Consider the following 23,747-nt stretch of genomic DNA (forward strand, 5'->3'; position numbering starts at 1 on the left):
TTATTCTTTGGACCATCGCTTAGATGTCATTATGCATTAAAGTCTGCAACAAAGTAGTCAGTCACATATGCACTATTCCTTTCATCAGACATGTTGAAAAAGACCCTTAGAATGTCATGTTCTTTGGCCAAGAAATTGGTGACTTTAAATAATTCCATGGGAGCCAAAAACTCCATTTTGCTCAACTCACCGTCAAGTTTTTGTTGCAACCAGTGAAGAAAGCTCAACCCACAACCTTGTCCTCACTCTTCCTAATTTCATAAAGATGATGAATATTTGATTAATAAACATTTGTAAGTATTAGGGATAAACTACTCTTCCTAAACAATACAACATTCCAAAGATCACAGGTACACAATCCTGCATATCAATCTTTTTCTTAACAAGTCAAATCATGCCAAACAATGATAATCTTGTGTCAGAAGATCTAAAATGTTGTGAGTCCTATATAACCTTCAGGGAAGATTATTTCTATGGTAAATAAATAGTAGTCGACTATCTTGTAGCTTTCGAGATCAAGACAGTGTGAACCTCACCAAGAAAGACAATGTTGAGAACTATTCTTCTAGCTTTCGGTATCTTCAAGCTTAGACTAGCCTATGAAATTCAATAAGTTGAATCAAACTCTAAACCTTTCTGCTTCAAATTAAGACATGCAACTAGAATTTATTCTTGCATCATATGCTCTTCAAATACCTAGCTTTCTAAACCCAATAGGATGAACAAATTGCATAACCCAATTCAGAAGATCATCAAACACACAAATCCCAAATGTCGCTGATCTAAGCATAAGGTCAAACAAATCCAAAAGGCAAATAAAAAGAAAATTTTGCATCTTTGATTCTTTATGCACCTAACTATGAAAAAAGCGATCCATTATGCAAATAAGCAACTGTAAATCAATATTCAGCTCAATAAATTCCCAACAACCCAATAATATAATTCAGTCATTAGCTTTACAAAACATTCACAATTTTCCCTGATATGTTATCTTGGCAGCGAGCATGTCATAGCAAAAAACTAGCATTCATATTCTTTGGACCATCGCTTAGATGTCAATATGCATTAAAGTCTGTAACAAAGTAGTCACATATGCACTCTTCCTTTCATCAGACATGTTGAAAAAGACCCTTAGAATGTCATGTTCTTTGGCCAAGAAATTGGTGACTTTAAATAATTCCATGGGAGCCAAAAACTCCATTTTGCTCAACTCACCGTCAAGTTTTTGTTGCAACCAGTGAAGACAGCTCAACCCACAACCTTGTCCTCACTCTTCCTAATTTCATAAAGATGATGAATATTTGATTAATAAACATTTGTAAGCATAAAGTATTAGGGATAAAGTACTCTTCCTAAAAATACAACATTTGTGAGCATAAAGAATTAGGGATAAAGTACTCTTCCTAAACAATACAACATTTCAAAAATCACAGGTACACAATCCTGCATATCAATCTTTTTCATAACAAGTCAAATCATACCAAACAATGATAATCTTGTGTCAGATGATCTAAAATGTTGTGAGTCCTATATAACTTTCACGGAAGATTATTTCTATGGTAAATAAATAGTAGTCGACTATTGTTATTGCTTTCAAGATCAAGACAGTGTGAACCTCACCAAGAAAGACAATGTTGAGAACTATTCTTCTAGCTTTCGGTATCTTCAAGCTTAGACTAGCCTATGAAATTCAATAAGTTGAATCAAACTCTAAACCTTTCTGCTTCAAATTAAGACATGCAACTAGAATTTATTCTTGCATCATATGCTCTTCAAATACCTAGCTTTCTAAACCCAATAGGATGAACAAATTGCATAACCCAATTCAGAAGATCATCAAACACACAAATCCCAAATGTCGCTGATCTAAGCATAAGGTCAAACAAATCCAAAAGGCAAATAAAAAGAAAATTTTGCATCTTTGATTCTTTATGCACCTAACTATGAAAAAAGAGATCCATTATGCAAATAAGCAACTGTAAATCAATATTCAGCTCAATAAATTCCCAACAACCCAATAATATAATTCAGTCATTAGCTTTACAAAACATTCACAATTTTCCCTGATATGTTATCTTAGCAGCGAGCATGTCATAGCAAAAAACTAGCATTCATATTCTTTGGACCATCGCTTAGATGTCATTATGCATTAAAGTCTGTAACAAAGTAGTCACATATGCACTTTTCCTTTCATCAGACATGTTGAAAAAGACCCTTAGAATGTCATGTTCTTTGGCCAAGAAATTGGTGACTTTAAATAATTCCATGGGAGCCAAAAACTCTATTTTGCTCAACTCACCGTCAAGTTTTTGTTGCAACCAGTGAAGAGAGCTCAACCCACAACCTTGTCCTCACTCTTCCTAATTTCATAAAGATGAAGAATATTTGATTAATAAACATTTGTAAGCTTTAAGTATTAGGGATAAAGTACTCTTCCTAAAAATACAACATTTGTGAGCATAAAGAATTAGGGATAAAGTACTCTTCCTAAACAATACAACATTTCAAAAATCACAGGTACACAATCCTGCATATCAATCTTTTTCATAACAAGTCAAATCATACCAAACAATGATAATCTTGGTTCAGATGATCTAAAATGTTGTAAGTCCTATATAACTTTCACGGAAGATTATTTCTATGGTAAATAAATAGTAGTCGACTATTGTTATTGCTTTCAAGATCAAGACAGTGTGAACCTCACCAAGAAAGACAATGCTGAGAACTATTCTTCTAGCTTTCGGTATCTTCAAGTATAGACTAGCCTATGAAATTCAATAAGTTGAATCAAACTCTAACCTTTCTGCTTCAAATTAAGACATGCAACTAGAATTTATTCTTGCATCATATGCTCTTCAAATACCTAGCTTTCTAAACCCAATAGGATCAACAAATTGCATAACCCAATTCAGAAGATCATCAGACACACAAATCCCAAATGTCGCTGATCTAAGCATAAGGTCAAACAAATCCAAAAGGCAAATAAAAAGAAAATTTTGCATCTTTGATTCTTTATGCACCTAACTATGAAAAAAGAGATCCATTTTGCAAATAAACAACTGTAAATCAATATTCAACTCAATAAATCCAAAAACCAATAACAAAGTTTTCCAACTTTTATTGAAATTCAAAGTAAAAAACTTACAAGAACAAGTGGGCAGCTCAACCCCCCCCCTTTCTCTCTCTCTCTCTCTCCCTCTCTAACAAGTGAAGTGAACTGAAGTGAAGGAAGCAATGAAAGTTTCAGCAAGATGCAAGGAAACACAATTAATGGAAAATCTTTCATTTATTTTCTATCAAAAGTCAGAGTCTTCGTCCAGAAAACTCATTGCTGACTCCCCCGTGTAGTTCAAAGCAAAAAATTCAACATAGAGATAAAAACGCAGAAGAAGTAGGAATTTGCTTGTTCGTAAGTGTGACGAGAGTTGAAGCTGAGAGAAGAGAGAAATGAGCTACGGTTAAGAGAAGAGAGAAAGGAGTTATGTGAAAAGAAAAAAAAATGACAACCTAGGGTTAAGGATAATCTTGGAAATAATGAAAGTGAGTGAGGGCATGAAGGGAAAAAAGTATTCATTCCAATTGCTTGGGCAATCCGGAATCCAAATACCTTCTTTATGTTGGGAATCCAAATCAGCCAAATCTTGGAATTGGATTCCATTTTTTGTGTGGGCCCCATACACTTTTGATTCCTCCCAATTTTAGTAAACACAAGTATAATCCATAATCGGAATCGGATTCCTTATTCTCATTCCGATTACGGGAAACACGCTATAAGACTTTCGGTGCTATTCTTTTCTTGATAGTTAACAAAAGAAACTGTATGAATTCATGACTTTATTGGATTCATTAGTATTAGGGATGGGCAACAGTTATGACGGGCAAGTAACCGTGGCTATTTACCCATAACCGTTTATATTCATACCCACATAACCGTTTACTCGTTAGGTAATTGCATAAACGGTTATACACATACCCATAACCGTTTATAAACGATTAACCATACTCATAACCGTGTACCCATTTAACCATAATTGTTTAACCATTTAACCAAAACCATTTACCCATTTACCCGTTTTTGAACCAATTTATCCTTATTTTTGTACCCATTTACCTCTTTTCACCCGTCTACATTTTTTTTTTAACAACTTGAAAATTACAAAAGAATAATTTGTCATAATTTTCATTTTCTGACAATTAAACACCGTTATAGGTCCATTTTAGCATGCATTTCCTTACTTTAATCACTTAAGTTCTCATACAATTCCAATAATTGAAATAATAGTTTACGAACGATATTTTTCTGCTACACCCAAGCAAGTCTTTAATTATAATCCATATGATTACAAAGTAAAGCTTCTAAAAACAAAAAGTAGTCATTATCTAAAATACTAGATTATTCAAAGCTCCAAAATATTCCGAAACCAAACACTTACGAACACTAATGCTTTAGCATGTTCAATCACAAAGTCTCATCAACTCGTTGTCACCAAAAGAGGCCTACAAAAGAAATGTATAAATTGAATTAGTATCCCATTTAGGAACACCAACACCAATTAGCATGAATCCAACAGAGGTAAGTGATCACAGAAGGTTTACATTGTACACTCAGTTATCAGGAAAGAAAAAAAGAAGCAAACAAAAGCGGAGTACCAAATCAATTGAGTTAGTATCACCATTCATCAATATGCATAAACAGAAGCCCATATGCATAAATTGAATTAGTATCACCAATAACTCCAAAGTAAAAAACAAAAATAAATGGGTAAATGGATACCGTTATAACCGCGAGTAATACCCATAACCTATGGATACCCGTTATAACCATGGGTAATACCCATAACCACCCATTTAAATTTCACGGATAAACGGTTATACCCATCACCGTTTGTTCGTCTAAACGGTTACCCATAACCGTAACCGTGAACTTTAAATGGGCGGGTAACCGCGGTTATCCAAACCCATGAGTATTTTACCCATCCCTAATTAGTATTGAGGGTCCCCATCTTCCAGCCCATTCTGGATTGCACCATGAGTTTTTCTATCATGCGCCTATCAGTTGTGTGTGTGACCTGCATATGACCAGAATTCATTGCATATAGCAACTCGAACATTATTGTAACTAAATATCAACATCATTTTTTTTTTAGTACATTGATATTTTTACATTAAGGGGAGAGAAGTTCGGCTAAGTCACACAATGGGTAGTCTACTTTGGTATTGAATTCGCTATTCACTAAATTCAAACCTAATACCTCTTTTTTTCTAATGAAGATGAATACCATCAGACCGTAATACTAAGTGACATATCAACATCATATGAACAACGTGATAAGAATTTAGACTATATGTAAATGCCATATTATAACACAACAAAATACGAATTGTAGATTCATATTTATATGGATGATGAATGACAAATATGACCAAATTAAGTTTTTTTTTTTTTATTAATTTTCATTGCAAACAATATTACCATTCAAAGCTATACTATGGAGAAAAATAGGATTTGAACTTGAAACACAATGATTCAAGGAAAAAAATACTAACCACTAGAGCAATCCATCATCTATTCTTTTCCTAACAGCAGCATGCAAATTCATTGTCTTTTTTCTCTTCTTTTCTTTTCTTGAAGGATATATATACACCTTGCAAATCTGTCATGGATGACAAACATCATGTTAATGTTAGGCACTTTTAAGCCCACATAATGATGGAGGCGGAGAAAGAAGTCGTGAAAAGCCCAAGGTAAAGTCATAGCCCAAGAAAGATAAAGAAGCCCAAGGTCCAAGAGGTTCCCGAGCGTTAAAGCTGATCGTCGACTAGCTCAACTTGAGTCATGACTAGGTTGTACAAGGTGCTTTTTGACTGTTAGAGGCACATGTGCAGACTGACAACTTTATGGCACAAGTGTCCAGTAGCAAGTCTACTTAGACCTCAATCAAGTCACATGGCAGCTCGTAGTCAGGAGTAGAGGCCTAGGATGGGACGTAAAGGTAGTCGGGACAATGCTCGGGGAGATGGGGTTTGATAACCAAGGCCGAGCAGGTCTCTCAACACGCCTCGCCTAGAAAAGGCATGCAATCATAGCTTGATAAAAGTCACTTCACCGCCGAATGCCCAGCTAGTAGGTAAAGGGGTGTCAATACGCTAGTCTACATAGGTGGGGCATTAAATGCCAAATGAGACGAACTAAGGGCTTCTAGGTTCATCGAGAGCCTATATAAAGAAGGGGATCGTCTTGTAAAGGGGTCGGAAGAATGAGAAAAGAGAAAGTTCATGTAATTGGATCAACAAAGTGGACGTAAACCAGTTTTGAGGGGTGAACCACTTAAATTTAAGGCCATTTTATTTTGGTCCATATCCAAAGCTCAAAAAGGGTTTATTATTCTAATTTGTTAGCTTGCACATTTAGAGTGTTAACATACCACTACAGTGAAAATAAAAGAAAACCTTTTAGAGAACTATGCATACTCTAGTGTGCCTAAAAGTTTCGTCCTTTTTTTAACAAACAACATTATAACGGGGTAGGGGATTAGGTTAGACTTCAGAATGGGTTAATAATAATGTGGTTCAAATTCGTCTTTGACGAGAATCGAACCTAAGACCTCTCACTTATAAGTGAAAAGGAATACCACTAGATCGTAGTATTTATTTTTAGCAAAAGTTTAAGAACATATATACTTACAAAGAATGAGTATCATTCATATTTAGGTGTTTACTACTGACAGCCAAGTGATTGAAAAAAGTAAGTGGATGTGTGTGTTTTGGGTATGGCATACCTAAAATAAAGGTATCCCATAAATATATAGGGGGTTTATTTATAGAGGTTTATTTATCCCATACCCGTAACCCATTTCTTCTCATTCCTCATTCCTTTCATATCCATCCGTGCTCATCTCCATATCACGTACGGAAAGTAAGCATGCCTGAAGAGTTGTATAGGTTTCTTTTCAATGACCAAAACTTGTAGTGATATCTGCCGTGTATCTTCATCTCCATATAACGTAACGAAAGTAACCAAGCCTGAAGACTTTCTTGTGGTGATATCTTCCGTGTATCTTCTAACATTTGAAATCAAAAATCTAGAAAAAGAATGTGTGGCAGCTGGGGCATAGTGTGCTTAATTTAGTTGAAGAACTCGAACACGAAAGAATGGTTCGTTGCTTGTAGCCTGTGATAATGCAAGTGTGTTTGCATGGCACTTATTACTAAAGGTATAGCACAACTAACTCTTTAACTAACTCTTTAATAGTAAAATAAAGCAGCCAACCTATTTATTACTCAAACAAGTGTGGCAGTTGTCGTGCCTAATCTGCTTGAGGAGAACACCAAAGAATTTGAGAAAATGGTTCATTACTTTTATTTATGGGGGCCTCCAAACGGGCCAAACCTACCTAACCCCCCCAAAAAAAAAAAAACAACCTATTTAATAGTAAATAATTAAACATAGCGAAATTTCACTTGGCCTTCCATTACGAGCTTCAACTCTCCACCTGCAGATTAGGCTCTGCGAAATGGACAGAAAGTATTAAAGGCAACTGGGTCAATGAGAACGAGACTTAAGAATTGCGAGAGATGGGTTACTTGGAGGAATAATTCTGTTATGGTGACTTCGTGTGAAAAATTATCCTTTTACAACTTCGGAGACTTGGACGGCATTAGGGTTGCCCATTTGTGATAAGGAGTCAGTACTCGTGTCATGTTTGTAAACTTTGTATCAATTATGAAGGAAGGAACTAAGGTCATCTCCAATCGAAGGCTGGCCAGAGGGTTTGTTTTAACCCTCTGGCCCTCCAAGAAATTAATATTTTAATGAACAGTACAGGTTCATATTTCTTCATATTTCTTACCATCTCCAACCGAAGGCCAAAGGGTCATATGGCTCGTTTTAGCCCTGTCACAAAAAACCATTTTCAACTGAGGGCCAATGGGCTATAGGGCCAAACATAATTTATTACTTAAAAACTACAACTAAAATTCAAATCCAATGATAAGTGACACAAACAAGTACCTACAATAGGATCTTGTTGCACATCTTTGGGCCAAAAATAGTATGGAGTATGCATTTAAGTTTTATGTTGTTAAATGTTTTTAAAAATGTTGTTTAAGTTTCATGTTATTAAATTGTTTTTATGTTGTTTTATGTTATTTAAAGTTATTTAATGTTGTTTAATATTGTTTAATGTTGTTTCATGTTATTTAATGTTATGTAATGTTTGATGGTTTAGAAGTTATAAGGAAAAAAAAAAGAATTTTTACAAGGTTTAAAACATATTTTGTTAAAAAAAATTTAAAAATTAAAAAAAAACTGTTAAAAAATTAATTAAAAATAATGACTAGCTGACGTCAGCAACTAGCTGTTATAAATTTGAATTAGAGCTCGCCCCGGGGCCAGCTAGCTGGCTGGTTTGGGCCGACCGATTGACCTTATGGCCCTTTTTTGTCCAGTGGAACCCATGAGCCCTTTGGCCTGGCCATCGGTTGGAGATCGTTTTCGGGCTATTTTCGGCCCTCTGGACCCTTCGGTTGGAGATGGCCTAAGTGACTTTCTATATTGATCAAGCAATTATTCAATAAGCATTCACCTTTTGATTTATAAAAAACTCATTATGGGTAGTCATTCGCAAATTTCTCTATCAAGTATTTTTGTAATGATCATGTAGTGCTTTTTTAATTCTTTGTGATGCATCGCTTTATCATTATGCCTGGATTCCTTAGAATTTGAAAGTTCCTCATCCAAATCTATGATGAACTTTGTATCTATCCTATAGACCCATTGAAGTAAGGCCCATAGGCCCATAGTTAAACTTAAAAATCATCACTCGGCGCGCGGTTTTTGTTTCTCTGTAATTCTCATCACCTCCATGCGTGGAAGCAAATGCAAGAGACTGTGGGAGACCATGACCCTAAAGCCTGCCTTGAGGACCCTCACACAGTCCTACACGAAACTAGCTCCCAAGCAATACCACTTTGCCTATCATACCAATCATCTCGGCCGCCCTCACGACATGCCCTTCACTCCGAAAACGGAGGGCTTGGTCTCGGAATCCAGCAATGCACACCAACTGTTCGACAAAACTCCGCAAAGAGACGTTTTAGAATCCAGTCACGTGCTTTTTGAGTACTTTCGGAATGACCGTAACCATGAAGCGCTTAACCTGTTTGTGGGTCTTTGGCGGTCTGGTTTACGGGCTAATGGGTCGATTCTGTCTTCTGTTCTTAAGGTTTGTGGATGTTTATCTGATCAAGTTGTCGGTAAGCTACTTCATTGTCAATGTGTAAAATCTGGGATTGTGGAGGACGTTAGTGTTGGGACCTCACTTGTTGATATGTATATGAAAACTGAAGGTGTTGGTGATGGGAGGAGAGTCTTTGATGAGATGGGGGATAGAAATGTAGTGTCATGGACCTCGTTAGTTGCCGGTTATTCAAGAAATGGATTGAATGACCAGGCATTGGAATTGTTTACGGAGATGCAATTGGAAGGAATTAAGCCTAACCCGTATACATTTGCGACTGTTCTTGGAGTTTTGGCAGATGAAGGTATGGTTGAGAAGGGAAGACAGGTTCATACCATGGTGATAAAGAATGGTTTTGAATCAATTATGTCCGTGTGCAATTCTTTGATTAATATGTATCTAAAATCAGGGATTGTTAGGGATTCTAGAGCTGTTTTTCATTGTATGGAACGTAGGGATGCAGTTACTTGGAATAGTTTGATTGCAGGTTATGTGATGAATGGGTTCGATTTGGAAGCATTTGAAATGTTTAATCAGATGAGGCTTGCGGGCTTTAAGTTCACAGAAGCAATATTTGTTACTGTTATTAAGTTATGTGCTAACTTTAAAGAATTGGTATTTGCTAGACAGCTTCAGTGCCGGGTTGTAAAGACTGGGTTGGCATTTGACCGCAATATTCAAACAGCACTTATGGTAGCATACAGTAAGTGTGGTGAAATGGATGATGCTTATAAAATTTTCTCTATGATGCAAGGTGTTCAAAGTGTGGTAACTTGGACTACATTGATCACTGGGTACTTGCAGAATGGTGGAAAAGAGAGAGCATTGAAGTTATTCTGTGAAATGAGTCGAGAAGGTGTTAGACCAAACGATTTCACTTATTCTGCCATCCTTATGGTCTACCCTTCTTTTTTTATATTCCAAGTACATGCACAAGTCATTAAAACCAATTACGAGAAGTCACCTTCAGTAGGAACTTCACTCATAGATGCTTATGTTAAGATGGGAAATGTTCATGAAGCTGAAAAAGTGTTTCAAATAATTGAAGGGAAGGACATTGTGGCATGGTCAGCAATGCTTTCGGGATATGCTCAGATAGGAGATACCGAGGGAGCTGTTAAAACTTACCTCCAGTTGACAAGGGAGGGGGTCAGACCTAATATGTTTACCTTGTCAAGTGTCATCAATGCTTGTGCTGCGCCTACATCTGCAGTAGAGCACGGCAAACAGTTTCATGCATGCTCAATCAAATTAAGGTTGGATAATACTTTATGCCTAAGTAGTGCTCTTGTCACCATGTATGCAAAGATGGGGAATATTGAGAGTGCAAATGAAGTTTTCAAGAGGCAAGGTGAGCGAGACTTAATTTCATGGAACTCAATTATCTCTGGATATGCTCAACATGGTAACGGGAAGAAGGTTCTTGAAGTATTTGAGGATATGCGAAGACAAAATTTGGAAATGGACGGTATAACATTCATTATTGTGATTTCTGCCTGTACTCATGCAGGCTTAGTAGACGAAGGTGAAAAATACTTCAATATTATGGTCCAAGATTACCATATTGATCCAGCAATGGAGCACTATTCTTGTATGGTTGATCTATACAGCCGAGCAGGAAATCTTGAAAAGGCCATGGATATCATAAATGGAATGCCATTTGATGCAGGTGCAAATGTGTGGCGAGCTCTCTTAGGTGGTTGCCGCAATATAGAGATGGGAAAACTCGCTGCAGAAAAGCTCATTTCACTTCAGCCACATGATTCTGCTGCATATGTTATGCTGTCCAATATCTATGCCGCAGCTGGAAACTGGCAAGAGAGAGCTAAAGTTAGGAAACTCATGGATGAGAGAAAAGTGAAAAAGCAACCCGGGTATAGCTGGATTGAGGTGAATAACAAGACGTACTCATTCTTGGCTGGTGACAATTCACATCCCATGTCAGACCTTATATATTCAAAGCTTGATTACTTAAATAACCGCTTAACTGACATGGGTTATCAGCCGGACACGGATTATGTGCTTCATGATGTTGAAGAGGAACACAAAGCAGCCTTTCTTTCTCAACACAGTGAGAGATTGGCCATTGCTTTTGGATTGATTGCCACACATCCAGGGTTCACCATCCAAATTCTGAAAAATCTTAGAGTTTGTGGTGACTGTCACAATGTTATTAAGTTGATTTCAGTGATTGAAGAGAGAGAAATTATCGTCAGGGATTCAAATCGGTTCCACCACTTTAAGGGTGGTTTATGCTCTTGTGGAGACTATTGGTGAACATCCCACTGGCGAAATGGGTTTAAGTTTTGAGTAGTTTCCCAAGTCATGGAAAATACATTTAAGCAAAGCAGCTGCATGGATCCATCCTTATGCTACATAAATTTTCATCAGGGTAAGAACATATATGGTGCATGAGAGTTTCATTTAAATTAGGAAATGAGCATTTAAGGAACACAACTAGCAAAAGGATGGATCCATGCAGCTGCTAACACCAAAGTTTAATTTACCAAGGTGACGGTTGAGTGCTATATCATTTCATATAGTTCGGATTTCAGGTTAAGAAATCTGAATGGAATTCAGATGGAGGAGATCTCTGCAATGTTACTGGTATCAGAATGTGTGTGTATATTGATGCAAGAAATGGAAGATTGATACTTCAAGGGAGTTCTAATGTAGCTAATCCAGGACTCCATCCAACCTTGTGGGCAGATTTGAAAGCAAGAGTTCCACCGAAAGTAAAAGTTTTGGCTTGGACTGGCTCACTGGAGGTTTAATACATGTGATGTGATCCAGGAGATTGCCTTTTGTGTGTGTTTCACCTCACTGATGCATTTTGTACAACAAAGAGGGGGAAAGGAGTGTGGATCATATGTTTACAACTATGTGGGGGAGATTGTATGGGGTTGACAATGTAAATTGGGTCGTCTCAAGGAGTTCTGTTTCTTTGCTCCCTGAGAAATATAGGTAGGGGTAAGAAAGAAATGGTTTCCTGCAGTGCATGGTGTTAGTAGTAATTCAGATGGAAGGCGGATATTTGAGCAAAGTGAAGGTGTGGAGTGGAGGAACTTTGGGACAAAAATCAAATTTTGGTTGTTACTTTGGGGCTTTGGTTGCTGGAGAGTTCACTGGGGAGATCTCGTTGATGATTACAATTATGATACTTGTAGTGTGTTGTAGTTTTTGTTAAAGCTCGTTTTTCCTTTCTTTTTTCTTTTTTTTTGGTTAATTTGGGGGTTCAACTTTGTTACCTTACCTGTTACTGATGACAGCTCCTTGTCCACTTTTGTTAACAGAAGCTTCTGATTTAATAAAGTTATTTTCTTGTCCAAAAGAAAGGTCATGTTTCTTTTCAGAAGAGAAAAACTTATAGATAACGTGCATTCGTTTGCAATAGTTTATCTTTGCTTGTGGTATTGGTTGGTTAGTCCATCAAGCCAGGAAACTTTCATTGCCACACTCCTCCTCCTGTTTGAGAGGACTGATTCTTGGGTAGGGCTGTCGCATATGCCCACTCTATACAAGACTTTCTCATTCAAGAGGTATGTCACGGTATTGATCAATTTTGGACACTTGTATATAGCCCAACTTTTTATTTGAAGTTCGAACTTTGTTTCCCCAACCTAGGTGGCATTCTCACGTTGGAGTTGATAAATTGAGATACTTTGTTGGTTATCTAGGGAATAATGTTGTACCATCGCACAGCCTCTTCCCCAGCAGTGTATTTCTTTGTGAAAGTGAAAAAAAAAAAAAAAAGAACTCCCTCAATTCAATTAATGAACAGTTTTTCGTCATTCATATCTAAGCTGCACTTGCATAATTATTTCGACAGAAATTTCATGGCCCGGAATGTTATGATAGCCGAGCATACATTGTTAGGTCTTGGATCTTGCATTCTTATTATTGTTGAATTAATCATCAGGTATGAATTTCTTGTGAATGTATCATTAGACGAAACCTTCAATTTTCAAAACTGAAGACGAAAATTCCAATAATCAGTGAGCTTTCTCGCATTATTAAATATGAAGCTAATGAGATGCTTAACATTCGTAGTCTTGCAGTGTTGGCCTTGCAAATTCAGAGTACCAGTTAAGAAAAGAAGGCAAGATTACTGTAAGTTGTGCATGCCTACTGTGGATATATGAAGGTATGTACTCCGTATCCATAATCACAGAAATGCACGTTAGAGGGAGTAACAATTGGAATTTGATATATTACACAAGTACATTTCTCCTCGTAGCGTTGGATGGGACACACTCACAAATTTCAGCTATGACTGGAACTCTTGCTCCTACAATTAAATCACATTGAGACCAATAGGACTCCTGACGTTTTGAATTCCGTTACTCCACGTCAAAGCTCCAAACACAAAGCTTCCATTACTATTCTTGAAGGGAGTGAAATCTACCATGAACGACATCTTTTCCCCAGTCCTTGTAAACTTGAGTTCACATGGTGTAACTGTAACGTTTACCCCTGCTGGGTAATCCACATTTGCAGCAAAGACCGTTGAGCTGCTGCCATAATAAGTAACAGTCCGTTGAACAGAAAGTCTTCCACTCAATTTTGACACACCGATCGAAGGGTAGTTAAAATTGTAGGAGGGGGTAGGAGTCTTCGGGCAGTAAACTAGACTTCCTGTGAGGTTTTTCAGTTGCAATGGGGTAGCCCCTGTGCTGCAGAGAAAATTGATAATGTCATGGGAATCAAAATCATATACTAGTCCAGGATTGATTGCTGCAGCTGGGTTAATGTGTCCAGATCCATAGTCGAAGGGAGTGGTAGGGGTTCCATTTGGATCTCTTCCAATGATGCTTCTGTTGTTATCTATGACAGTTGCTGTGACAACAAAGAAAATCAATACTTAAGTGCCCAGAAATTAAAATTTGTTAGGCTACTTTGACAATGAAAACATATTTTAACTGCGTAACCTGTTGTCATTATTGCAGACTTTATAGCTGCTGGGCTCCAGGAAGGGTGGTATGATTTTAATATTGCTGCAAGTGCAGATACATGTGGGCAAGACATCGAGGTGCCGGAAATTATGTTATAATGGACAGACCTATCAGCAGTGGCAGCAGTTGCCACCGGAGACCATGCTGCTAATACATTCACTCCTGGTCCTGTAATATCTGGCTGCAATAGGAATTTGCACGGTTGATTATTTGTTTGAAGTCAATTGTTCATTTACTTTAACCCATGATATGGCACCGGTGATGCCCTTTTACGCACACTCCAGCATCAGTCTTGAATTTTTTTTTACTATTTTTAAATTATAATGTATCATAGAACTTACCTTGATGATGTCTGGGGTTATGATATTTGGCCCCATGGATGAGAACACTGCCATTTCCGGTGCAGGTTTAGTGTTTAGAACTGTTGTCGTCGAGGAGATTCTAGCAACTGGATTCCTATAATAACAATACTGTAAAATTTCTAATCGAGTTATCTATAAGTTTCAGTTACTTTCTTTTATATATAACTTCTTGTTTCTTCGATCAACAGACTTTTGAGCACAAAGCTTGAAGAACTCACTTTTCAGTCGTCATGTATGCTTGAAGCTCCTGTGCTTCTTCTTGACCAATTAGAGTGCCTGGGATGACAAACTGAAAGCCGACGTCTTTGAGAAATGGATCGACAAGAATCATTCCCACACCACCACCTTCTTTCACAACAACGCTTTTGCTCTTTCGGTTATCAGTGAAGGTCTCAAATGTGCATACCACGATCTTCCCCTTAATTAAGGTAGCATTTAGAGTATTTTCCTTGCAAATGCTGTTAGGAAACAAACAGAACGTATCGAACGGTGAGCAAATAATGACAGTTCATAGGTTTTTCATCTGCCTGAACATCAATAGCAAAGAAATCTCGGGTGCCAATATCGGTATTTAGCATAACTGACTAACAGTACAATTTGAAAAGTTCGAAGATTGAAAAGCATTAGTGGTTCTAAGACTTTAACTTCTCTTGTTAAGTCGTATTATTAGATAAAAGAGGTATAGCTTGTTAGAAAACTAGATGATGCACTAATACTTGTAATATTAGCATCAAATATTTGAAGAGAAAAACTACCTTGCATTCTTTGTTGCGACTCCCGAGGCAGCTGCAGCACTTGCAGCTATCAAACCATATGATCTTTCCATTTTCAGTGGGTTTAATGAGGAACCCTGAAATCACAGAGTTCATATGACCATCAACGTTAAGTGATTTTCGGGTTGTTGTGTGTGTTCACACACCCTTTGCGTCGTTAAAAGGTTAGTAGAATCCGGATGCTAAGTTTACCTTTAAAATTCTTGAGTTTCCCAGATATACGTTTGAATGAAATTCTCTATCCAATGTGCTTGCAGCAACTGTGAGAATCCAGGGAGCAACATTGCATGCAGTACTTGGAAAACCAGAGTTTCCGGCTGATGCAGAAACAAGTACTCCTTTCTGGAATGCATGGAAAGCCCCAATGGAGAGTGCGTTTTCAAAATAAGTTGGCTGCGGAGGATCAGGGCCGAGGGAAAGGGAGAGAATATCGACACCATCATAAATTGCATCATCCATAGCAGCAAGAACATCTGCATCACTACAGAAGCCAAACCAACAAGCCTTGTAGATAGCGAGTCTGGTGCTAGGTGCACCGCCTCTGGCAGTGCCTCTGGCCATCCCAAAGAAGCTGGCATTAGGTACCTTAGATCCAGCTATTGTTGAGGCAGTGTGAGTGCCATGGCCATCACTATCTCGAGCTGATCGGAAGAATGGAAGAGGTGCATTGGACTCAAGAGGCCCAGTCTCTGCTTCGAATCCTTCAAAATAGAAGCGGGAGCCTATGATTTTCCTGCAAACAGAATACCAATTTAGAAAGTTGGACTTGTGGAACTGGAATTCTTTAGCGGCGAAGGCATTTCGGTTACCTGTTGCAGTTGGCAGATGTAAAGTTCTGACCGGTAACACACTCTCCCTTGAATTTCTCTGGCACAGGCCCTAATCCTGCATCACTGAAGCTCTCTGACTCCGGCCAAACTCCTGTGAAACAAAAGTAATGAACTGATCACAAAACAGTACAAGCCGAAGAGCCAGATACGAAATGAGAAACTGAAGCCGTACCAGAGTCAATCACACCAACAATAACATTGGATTTTGAATCCATTGGCATTTGGTTGTACTGGGGAATGGAGTCTATGCCTAGAAAATCCCAGGAATGTGTCGTGCGCAGTCGGTTTATTCTGCTCTCAAACACAGAGATAACCGCATCGTTTTCTGTAGTACATGAACAGAAATCAATCTAACGAAGTTCTTGCATATAATCAAGTACCGTTATTTTATTTACTAATTTCTCAGATTAATATTCTTTCAATTGTTCTTGATATATTGAGTTTCGAGAAGACGGAATGCTACCTGAAAGCTGTTGAGCTTGCTGTGGTGTAAGCCTGGCTGAGAAGCCCTGGAAACTTTTACTGTAATGGTGAAGTGTTGCTTCTTGTGCTCCATCAGCGCTGAGAATTATCCGAAAAATATACAAATCAATCTTACTGTACAATCTGCATTGGCATTTTATGAAACTGAGAAATTGAATTCAGTTAACATCGTACCTTCCCGTGACTGAAGCAAGAATCTCATGGTTGGCTCTGACAACGGACTCGGAGTTCGGGTGCGAATGATGCCCCATGTAAACTATATAATGCTGCAACATGAGAAGGAAAAAGACATTCAAAATGCAGATCCTACGTGTGAAAAATGATTGCCTCGTTACTACTTTTGTTTTTTCGGTTACATCGGAGGGAACTGAACTCTAAACCTATTCTAGTCCTAACTCATTACTCCAAATCTCCGATGCCACTTGAGCTAACGCCAAGGGCTTTTGGGCACGTAAAGTTTTCGTGAACACTTGAGTGCGTACACTATAAAATAAACCCAACGCCTTAAGTTTGAAATTCGCTACCTTTTTGTTAGCAGTGGCTCCATGGCCCAAAGAAATGAACAGGACAAGAGTGAGAAGAGTAGTTAGTTTCATGATGTAAGAAGAGAGCATGATGGTAAAATGTTGGAAGCCACGAAACTTTGGTGATTTGTTGAAGGTTGCAAGTTCATTATATAGTCCGGAAGAAGGTGTGAATTGGCCATGCCGACTTTTCATGGAATTTCAATAAAGTTCGCACATAAACGTTCCAAATTATATATATAATTAGAGCCGGCTTTTGTTGGTGTGCTGGAGAAATGTTCAAACATGACCAGAAGAACCATGGTTGGACAATAGTGAGAGGTATAATAAGAAAGTTTTATTACAAATTCAGATGCTTCTTCAAACGCTTTTTGAACAAGCATATGGGAGGTGCTTTTACAAAAACACACTTTTATAACCCACAAACACTTGTAGCGTTTTTGTTTTTTGGATAAACTTGAAGTCGTTTTTACTAAACGCAGTTAAACACTTCTAATTGTTAAAAAAGTAGCTTTCAAAACACACTTCTACAACCCATAAGCACTTTTTCCAAAAGCCAATCACATAAACTTTTAATTGTCAAAAAGTAGCTTATCCAAAAAAATACCTGTATAATCCATAAGTCCTTCAACATTTTTTACCCAAATACAATCAAATACGCTTTTAAATTGTTAGAAAGCGCGTTTAGGCCTTACAAGCACAGTCTCAAACGTGCCAGAATTTTAAGTCCTGGTAGTGGACGTACACTATAGTTTCATGTAAAACATACAAAGGATCAAACATTTCCAAATGTAGCTTCCTCACAATACACACATTAGACTCCAAGACTATTTCAACCAAATATAAAGACACAAGTATAGTATTTTCTAATTAGGATTAAATACTTCACCAAATTCAAAATTGCTGAAGTAAAAAATCATTGCAATTTTCAAAATTTGTCCAAGTTAGAAGTAGAACATGGAACAGTTATACAATGTTAGATCATCTCTAAGGGAGGTAGCAATTAGATATTAAAGTTAGATTTGTTATGCCACGTACAAAAAACGCATCCCGAACAAAGGTAGCTGTTAGATAGCAAAGTTAGATTTGTTATGCCACGTAGGAAAAACGCATCTCCAACATAGGTAGCAACTCAATTAGCAAATTGAAGAACTATCAACTAACCTTGTAAATATACAAGGTCAGTTGCTACTTCTTCAAGTTAGCAAATTAGGTCCCGCAATATATTTTATTCGTAAATTTGAAGAGTTGATTGAATAGTGAGTTGGAGTGACAAATTTTTTAAGTTACATTAACTAAAAAAAGTGTCAAATGAGTTAGCAAATGACACTTTTAAAGAATATTTTTGCTAATTCCTTTGGAGATGCTCTTAAAATGGGATAATTTTCCTTCCTTTTAATGAATTTTTGCGAGGGATAAATCTCCATCATGATAATCCATCTCCCACCTTCATCTTGACAAAATTTGACTTGTATCTGGTATCCAATCCAATCCTAAGCACCATAACCAACTTCCCACATGTTCAAACATAAAGAAATAGTGGAAAAAAGATATCCTAATGAAATAAATCGAACAGTAAGAGAGAGTGGCAAGGACTTCACATTGTGAGGACTTGGAAAAAGGGAAAAGGATGTTGGGGGAAATGAAAACTTAAAAAATTGAGGGTGGTGAAGGGTTGAATTGAATCCCAGGTCATGGAACTCGGCCGGACTCTTGGAAATCGGCCGGACTCTGGATCCAATTCCTCCGAAGGCGCCCCGGCTCCTGAAACAGACATACCATTACAAGCACACGAGATTAACCAAGAAACCGGGGGATCAGAGGAATGCCGGTGAAGCAACTAACTCGACTTCAACTTAAACCGATGCCCCAAGCTTTCAAGTTAAAGCATTCACAAGATACTAAAAACATGTCTAGTTGACAGGAACGAACTCATTACAATGACAACCGCTCACTAGATATAATATGACAGGAAACAGTAATTGTCCGACGATACCTGAAAGACGCGAAACACCTGGAAACATACGAGAAAATTAGTTTTCAAAATTGAAAAAATTAACAGAAATGACCAACGGGGCAACGAAAATTATTGATGTATCAACATTCTGAAGCAATACTTTTTCAACTGTCCTTTACACAATTTGAAAACAAGCGATTCAAGATGTAAAACACCAGCGGTTTCCATCTCGATACAGAAAAGGGAAGTCAAGTCACCTTCCTCATTGAAGAAACTCATTCAGAGTATGTAATTCATTACATCCAGCACTTTGTAAAATAAAATACAAATCATGGCGACTGACGACAAGTGTGGATTAATGTGATATATAAGTGCAGAGAATTCATCACCCTTCCTCTCCGAACTCTCTTGTGAATCTCTCATGGACTTCAAGGTCACTTTTGCTCACTGTAGGCCTCTGTCTAGCAAGAACCTTATCGAAATCTGTTTTTGTGATAGGAGGTGGAAGGATCTGCAAGGCATTTAATAAGCAACAAGAATTACGTTGGAGAGCTTTCAACGCTGAACATAATTTTTAAAAGGAAAAACTTCAAAATTGTTCATCAGACCATTAATGGAATTCCTTTCTCATTTGAATGCATGATACATAAATTAGCAATTTCTTAAAACAACGAAAATTTAGCAGTCATTTTATGGATGCTTCCATTCCAAGTGAAATGTACCTCTTGAATCGATAATAGTAAAAAATATTAAATAAAAAATATATATAAATAGAAAAACACTTCAAGAACTAAATTAATCATTCATTTGTTATTCTTCGTTGCAAAATTCTTATGCAAAGTAAGAAGGGCGTTTTTCTAAGGTATTGTGTTTAAAGTGTTCGTCTAATGTGTAAGCTTAGCAGCTTATGAAAGGCTTGTAGATGAAAAACCCAATAAAAAATTACTCGTTACTTCCTAATCTGGCATGTACAATAGCCCTGACATGTAATGTCCAGAAGCCGACAAGTCAGCAAATACAAAAATATTGTGCCAAAACAGGTATGCAAGTTTATCAACTCCAGCATTCAAACATGTACAAATACCTGTGAAGCGAGTCCTTTTGCCGCCAGATCCTGCATGGTGATTTGGACAGCACCTGGTTGCTTTGGTCCACATGGTATCCACATATCCTTAGGATCCTTGAAAAAGAACATGGCATCTTGCGTTTTACGAACAGGTTCAAAGAGAACGTCTTTAACCTGCCAGTTTTAAAAAGAACAAACCAAACAAAACAGGCGATGTTGTGAGCTATTCTCATTTAACCCTTTAATGCAAGGAACCCTAATAAAAAGGTAGGTAATGCAAAGACAGAGATGCACACAGAAATATGAATGACTTGTGCTTACACAAACAGCAATATCAGAACCAGAAAAGCCATCAGTTTTGCGAGCTAAGCTTTCAAAATCACTTTCTGTTAAGTTGTGAGGAGTATCTCCTAGATGCACCTGTTCAGAACATCCACGCACACAAAAAAAGGAGAGCACAAAAGATTAGTAAATGTATAAGAACCATTTCAATTATTGCAACCAATAATTTTTTTTTTTACTGCCCCTGTTTAAGCAAAAGAAAATGGATACAAAACTAAAGGAAAATGTCCAGTACTTTGAACATATGCTGTCGAGCCTTTAAATCTGGGAGGGGGATGTATATACGCTTGTCGAAACGTCGCCGAATAGCCTGTAATTTCTACCAGTTAGCCACCTTCATATAATGCCTCCATTAATTAGGGAAGAAACCATAAAAGAAAAAATTCACATATATCTCCATACCTGATCTAGTGCATATGGAGTATTTGTTGCTGCGAGAACAAGAACTTTCTGATCATTGTGTCCCACACCCTAATATACATCACAGATAAGATCAACTGACAACATGAATGACTTCAAACCAAAAATAAATAAAAGTAAAAAAGAGACTCCGAATAGCAAATACTAGTAGGAATAATTATACAAAACTAGAAGTTTAAGGACCTAAAAAGAATAATGAAGGCACCTTAAGAATTTACTCCACTAATTCCCACAAAACAAACTCATACCTGCATCTGCACAAGAAGTTCCGTCTTAATTCGTCTAGACGCTTCACTCTCATTGCCTTCTCCACGAGTCCCACATAAGGAATCTATCTCATCGATGAATATAATGGATGGTGCACTATCACGAGCCATTTGGAAAAGGTTTGAAACTAGCTTTTCACTCTCACCCATCCACTTTGAAACAAGGTCTGAAGATGAAATACTAGCAAAAGAAACGGGACATTAAAGATAAAAAACTAGACCTTTTGAAACTTTCTGGCCTAAGATCATAAAAAATAATAAAATTAAATAAATAAAATTACAAATGATCAGGAAGAGACGTCTAGAAATAAAATGAAACTAAGGAAAGCATAAGCACATGCACAATATATCTAGTAAAGTATACTAAGAGGATTTGTTGTATAAAGTGGTAAAAGTTTTTCTTTACTCAACTATAAACACCGGGGGTAATTAAGTTAAACACAGGTCTCAAAATAAATGCATTGGGAGAAGACTTCAAAGCTGCTCAGGTAGACAATGAGACCTTGGTGGGTTTGCCGTCACATTTTACAAGGTCATCATTTTAATCAAAATATAATCTCTTTTCCTATTAGCTCGGGTTAAATTTCTTGCTTATAAACAGCAAGAAGATGTGAGGGTACTCATTGTACCATCTCCCCCTGTGAGCCAACTCAACTTTGTATGATCACATACTTTCTATTAGAGAGCATCAACCAACTTTCAATTAGTTAAAATAAGTCATCACACAAATGATGGATATATTACCTGAAAAATGTCGAGTCTGCCTCAGTTGCAACAGCCTTGGCCAAGTAAGACTTTCCAGTTCCAGGAGGCCCATACAATAGAAATGCCCTCCACGGCCGTCTCTTGCCTAAAATTATGTAAGTGGGTATACATTAGCTTTTATAGATGAATCAAAAGTAAAACTTCACTTTGTAACGGATAAAAAATGATGGATGATAAAGACCAAAAATGGTGCTTCCAAATAAACCATGAAAATGATACTATGAAAAATATATAGTAATAATAAGGTAGTGCGATCAAGATTGATAACAGATGAACTTTTGCTTCAGAAGTATCAATTACTCCATGCTGGATGATAAAATTGCAAACCCATCTGTAGTCTATTAACAACTTCAACCTTTCTATTTTCCTAAAACTACTACAAAAACGAAATCTTTTGAGCCAAGCAATTCACCCAGATGAACACGGACCAAAAACCTATGTGTACCTTTATGATTCGAAAATTCCTATCACTTAGCTTTCACAAACATGAAATTAGAGGCATATAAACTACATAAGACGAATTCCCCCATATCAAAAAATAATGCCTAATACCCCAACATTACTCGAGGCAACAATTCAACACCAGCAACGCTTTGAAGTAAAGACCAATTCAACCCATATTGCTTTAGTCATCAACAGTATATAATTCACACTCCGCCTTGAAACCGTAAAATCCAATATTTACCCAAGTTTAACAACTACCCATTACAATTTCTAAATAAAAAATCTAAACTTTCTAGCTAAAGTCAATATATCAAATATTGAAGCAAACTATTACCAGTAAAGAACTGCGGGAATTTGACCGGCAATATAACCGCCTCTTGCAAGGCCTGCTTGGCACTCTCCAAACCAGCAACATCATTCCATTGCACATTGGGCTTTTCCCTTATAATCGCCGAATTCAGCCCCGCCCGGAGCTTCGCCTGCTCCGGATCCTCACCGTCACCGCCTTCCCCGTCTTTGGGCTTGGTCTTGGGCTTGGTGGCCACCGCCGCATCCCCGTTCGACGCCGGCCCTGGGCCGCCGTCATCCAACACCGCCCGAATCTCCTCGGCACGGCGCAAGTACTCGGTGAACTTCTGGGTTATTGCCTCCTTGATCTTAGGGTTCTTCTCGTACTTCAAGTGGGTCTTGAAGTACTCCAAGGCGTTCATGTACAAAGGGAACGCCTTTGCGTAATTTCCTGCATTATCTTCCTGCACGGCTTGCTTCACGTACTCAATCGCTTGCTCCTTGAAATTGCTATACATCTCTTTTGATCTCGCCTGACCGATCACGCATACAGAATTCGGAGCTCCGGAATCGAAAAGGGGAAAAAGCCCTAGAGTTTGAAGAGTTTGAATAATTTCATATCGATGGGGTGAAAAAAAATCGAGGATCGGAGGGTAATTTTTAGGTGGGGAAGCCCTAGATTATATTTTCTTTATTGTTAAGACCTGTTAAAAAAATCGAAGAGGTTTGATCTCGATGGAGAGGACGAGGGAGGGGAGGGGAGGAGAGGAGAGGAGAGGGTTGTCCTTCGGTGTAAATTTGTTTTTATCACGAGGACGCGTTTGGAATTTTGAATGTTATTCGATCTCAAGGATTCAATTCAAGGGAAGGTTCAGGGTTCCTTCTTTCTTACTGGAATTTTCAGCTGAGAGGGCCGAAAGCCCAAATTAGACGAAAACTACAACTTTACAAACCAAGCAAGAAGTGACCCAAACTAGGAGGAACCATTTTTGTGTAAGTGGAACATAAGACGGTACACCGTATATGCTTTTATAAT

General features: G+C 37.7%; 3 protein-coding genes across 3 annotated transcripts; 1 reads left to right on the forward strand and 2 right to left on the reverse strand.

The window, feature by feature from the left end:
* Window positions 1–8,241: 8,241 nt before the first annotated feature.
* Window positions 8,242–11,525, forward strand: LOC103931009 (pentatricopeptide repeat-containing protein At2g27610). The gene has a single exon (XM_009340414.2). The coding sequence runs from the start codon at window positions 8,865–8,867 to the stop codon at window positions 11,514–11,516; it is 2,652 nt and encodes an 883-aa protein (XP_009338689.2). The 5' UTR covers window positions 8,242–8,864; the 3' UTR covers window positions 11,517–11,525.
* Window positions 11,526–13,376: 1,851 nt separating this feature from the next.
* LOC125479522 (subtilisin-like serine-protease S) lies at window positions 13,377–16,932 on the reverse strand. The gene is made up of 10 exons (XM_048588970.1): window positions 16,814–16,932; window positions 16,620–16,717; window positions 16,329–16,481; window positions 16,136–16,247; window positions 15,519–16,059; window positions 15,309–15,403; window positions 14,772–15,011; window positions 14,533–14,647; window positions 14,168–14,372; window positions 13,377–14,075 (listed from the first exon to the last, which is right to left on the reverse strand). The coding sequence occupies exons 1-10, from the start codon at window positions 16,912–16,914 to the stop codon at window positions 13,534–13,536; spliced, it is 2,202 nt and encodes a 733-aa protein (XP_048444927.1). The 5' UTR covers window positions 16,915–16,932; the 3' UTR covers window positions 13,377–13,533.
* Window positions 16,933–19,228: 2,296 nt separating this feature from the next.
* Window positions 19,229–23,505, reverse strand: LOC125479496 (protein SUPPRESSOR OF K(+) TRANSPORT GROWTH DEFECT 1). Its single transcript, XM_048588881.1, has 8 exons — window positions 22,758–23,505; window positions 21,959–22,064; window positions 21,197–21,395; window positions 20,931–20,999; window positions 20,764–20,838; window positions 20,508–20,606; window positions 20,205–20,360; window positions 19,229–19,631 (listed from the first exon to the last, which is right to left on the reverse strand). The coding sequence occupies exons 1-8, from the start codon at window positions 23,227–23,229 to the stop codon at window positions 19,506–19,508; spliced, it is 1,302 nt and encodes a 433-aa protein (XP_048444838.1). The 5' UTR covers window positions 23,230–23,505; the 3' UTR covers window positions 19,229–19,505.
* Between the last annotated feature and the right edge of the window lie 242 nt (window positions 23,506–23,747).

This window comes from the organism of the source record quoted next, unplaced genomic scaffold (assembly GCF_019419815.1).
Source record: "Pyrus x bretschneideri cultivar Hongxiangsu unplaced genomic scaffold, Pyrus_bretschneideri_v1 Contig29, whole genome shotgun sequence".
NCBI lineage: Eukaryota > Viridiplantae > Streptophyta > Magnoliopsida > Rosales > Rosaceae > Pyrus > Pyrus x bretschneideri.

Excerpts from the sequence above, each read along its gene's own strand:
- LOC103931009 (XM_009340414.2), top strand. The coding sequence starts at position 8,865 with ATGCGTGGAAGCAAATGCAAGAGACTGTGGGAGACCATGACCCTAAAG.
- LOC125479522 (XM_048588970.1), bottom strand. The coding sequence starts at position 16,914 with ATGTTGCAGCATTATATAGTTTACATGGGGCATCATTCGCACCCGAAC. Across the intron at positions 16,060-16,135 it reads ACATCTGCCAACTGCAACAG|GAAAATCATAGGCTCCCGCT; the intron begins GTAACCGAAATG and ends TTCTGTTTGCAG. Across the intron at positions 14,648-14,771 it reads GCATACATGACGACTGAAAA|GAATCCAGTTGCTAGAATCT; the intron begins GTGAGTTCTTCA and ends TTGTTATTATAG.
- LOC125479496 (XM_048588881.1), bottom strand. The coding sequence starts at position 23,229 with ATGTATAGCAATTTCAAGGAGCAAGCGATTGAGTACGTGAAGCAAGCC. Across the intron at positions 21,396-21,958 it reads GCAGACTCGACATTTTTCAG|TATTTCATCTTCAGACCTTG; the intron begins GTAATATATCCA and ends TTCTTTTGCTAG. Across the intron at positions 19,632-20,204 it reads CAAAAGGACTCGCTTCACAG|ATCCTTCCACCTCCTATCAC; the intron begins GTATTTGTACAT and ends AATGCCTTGCAG.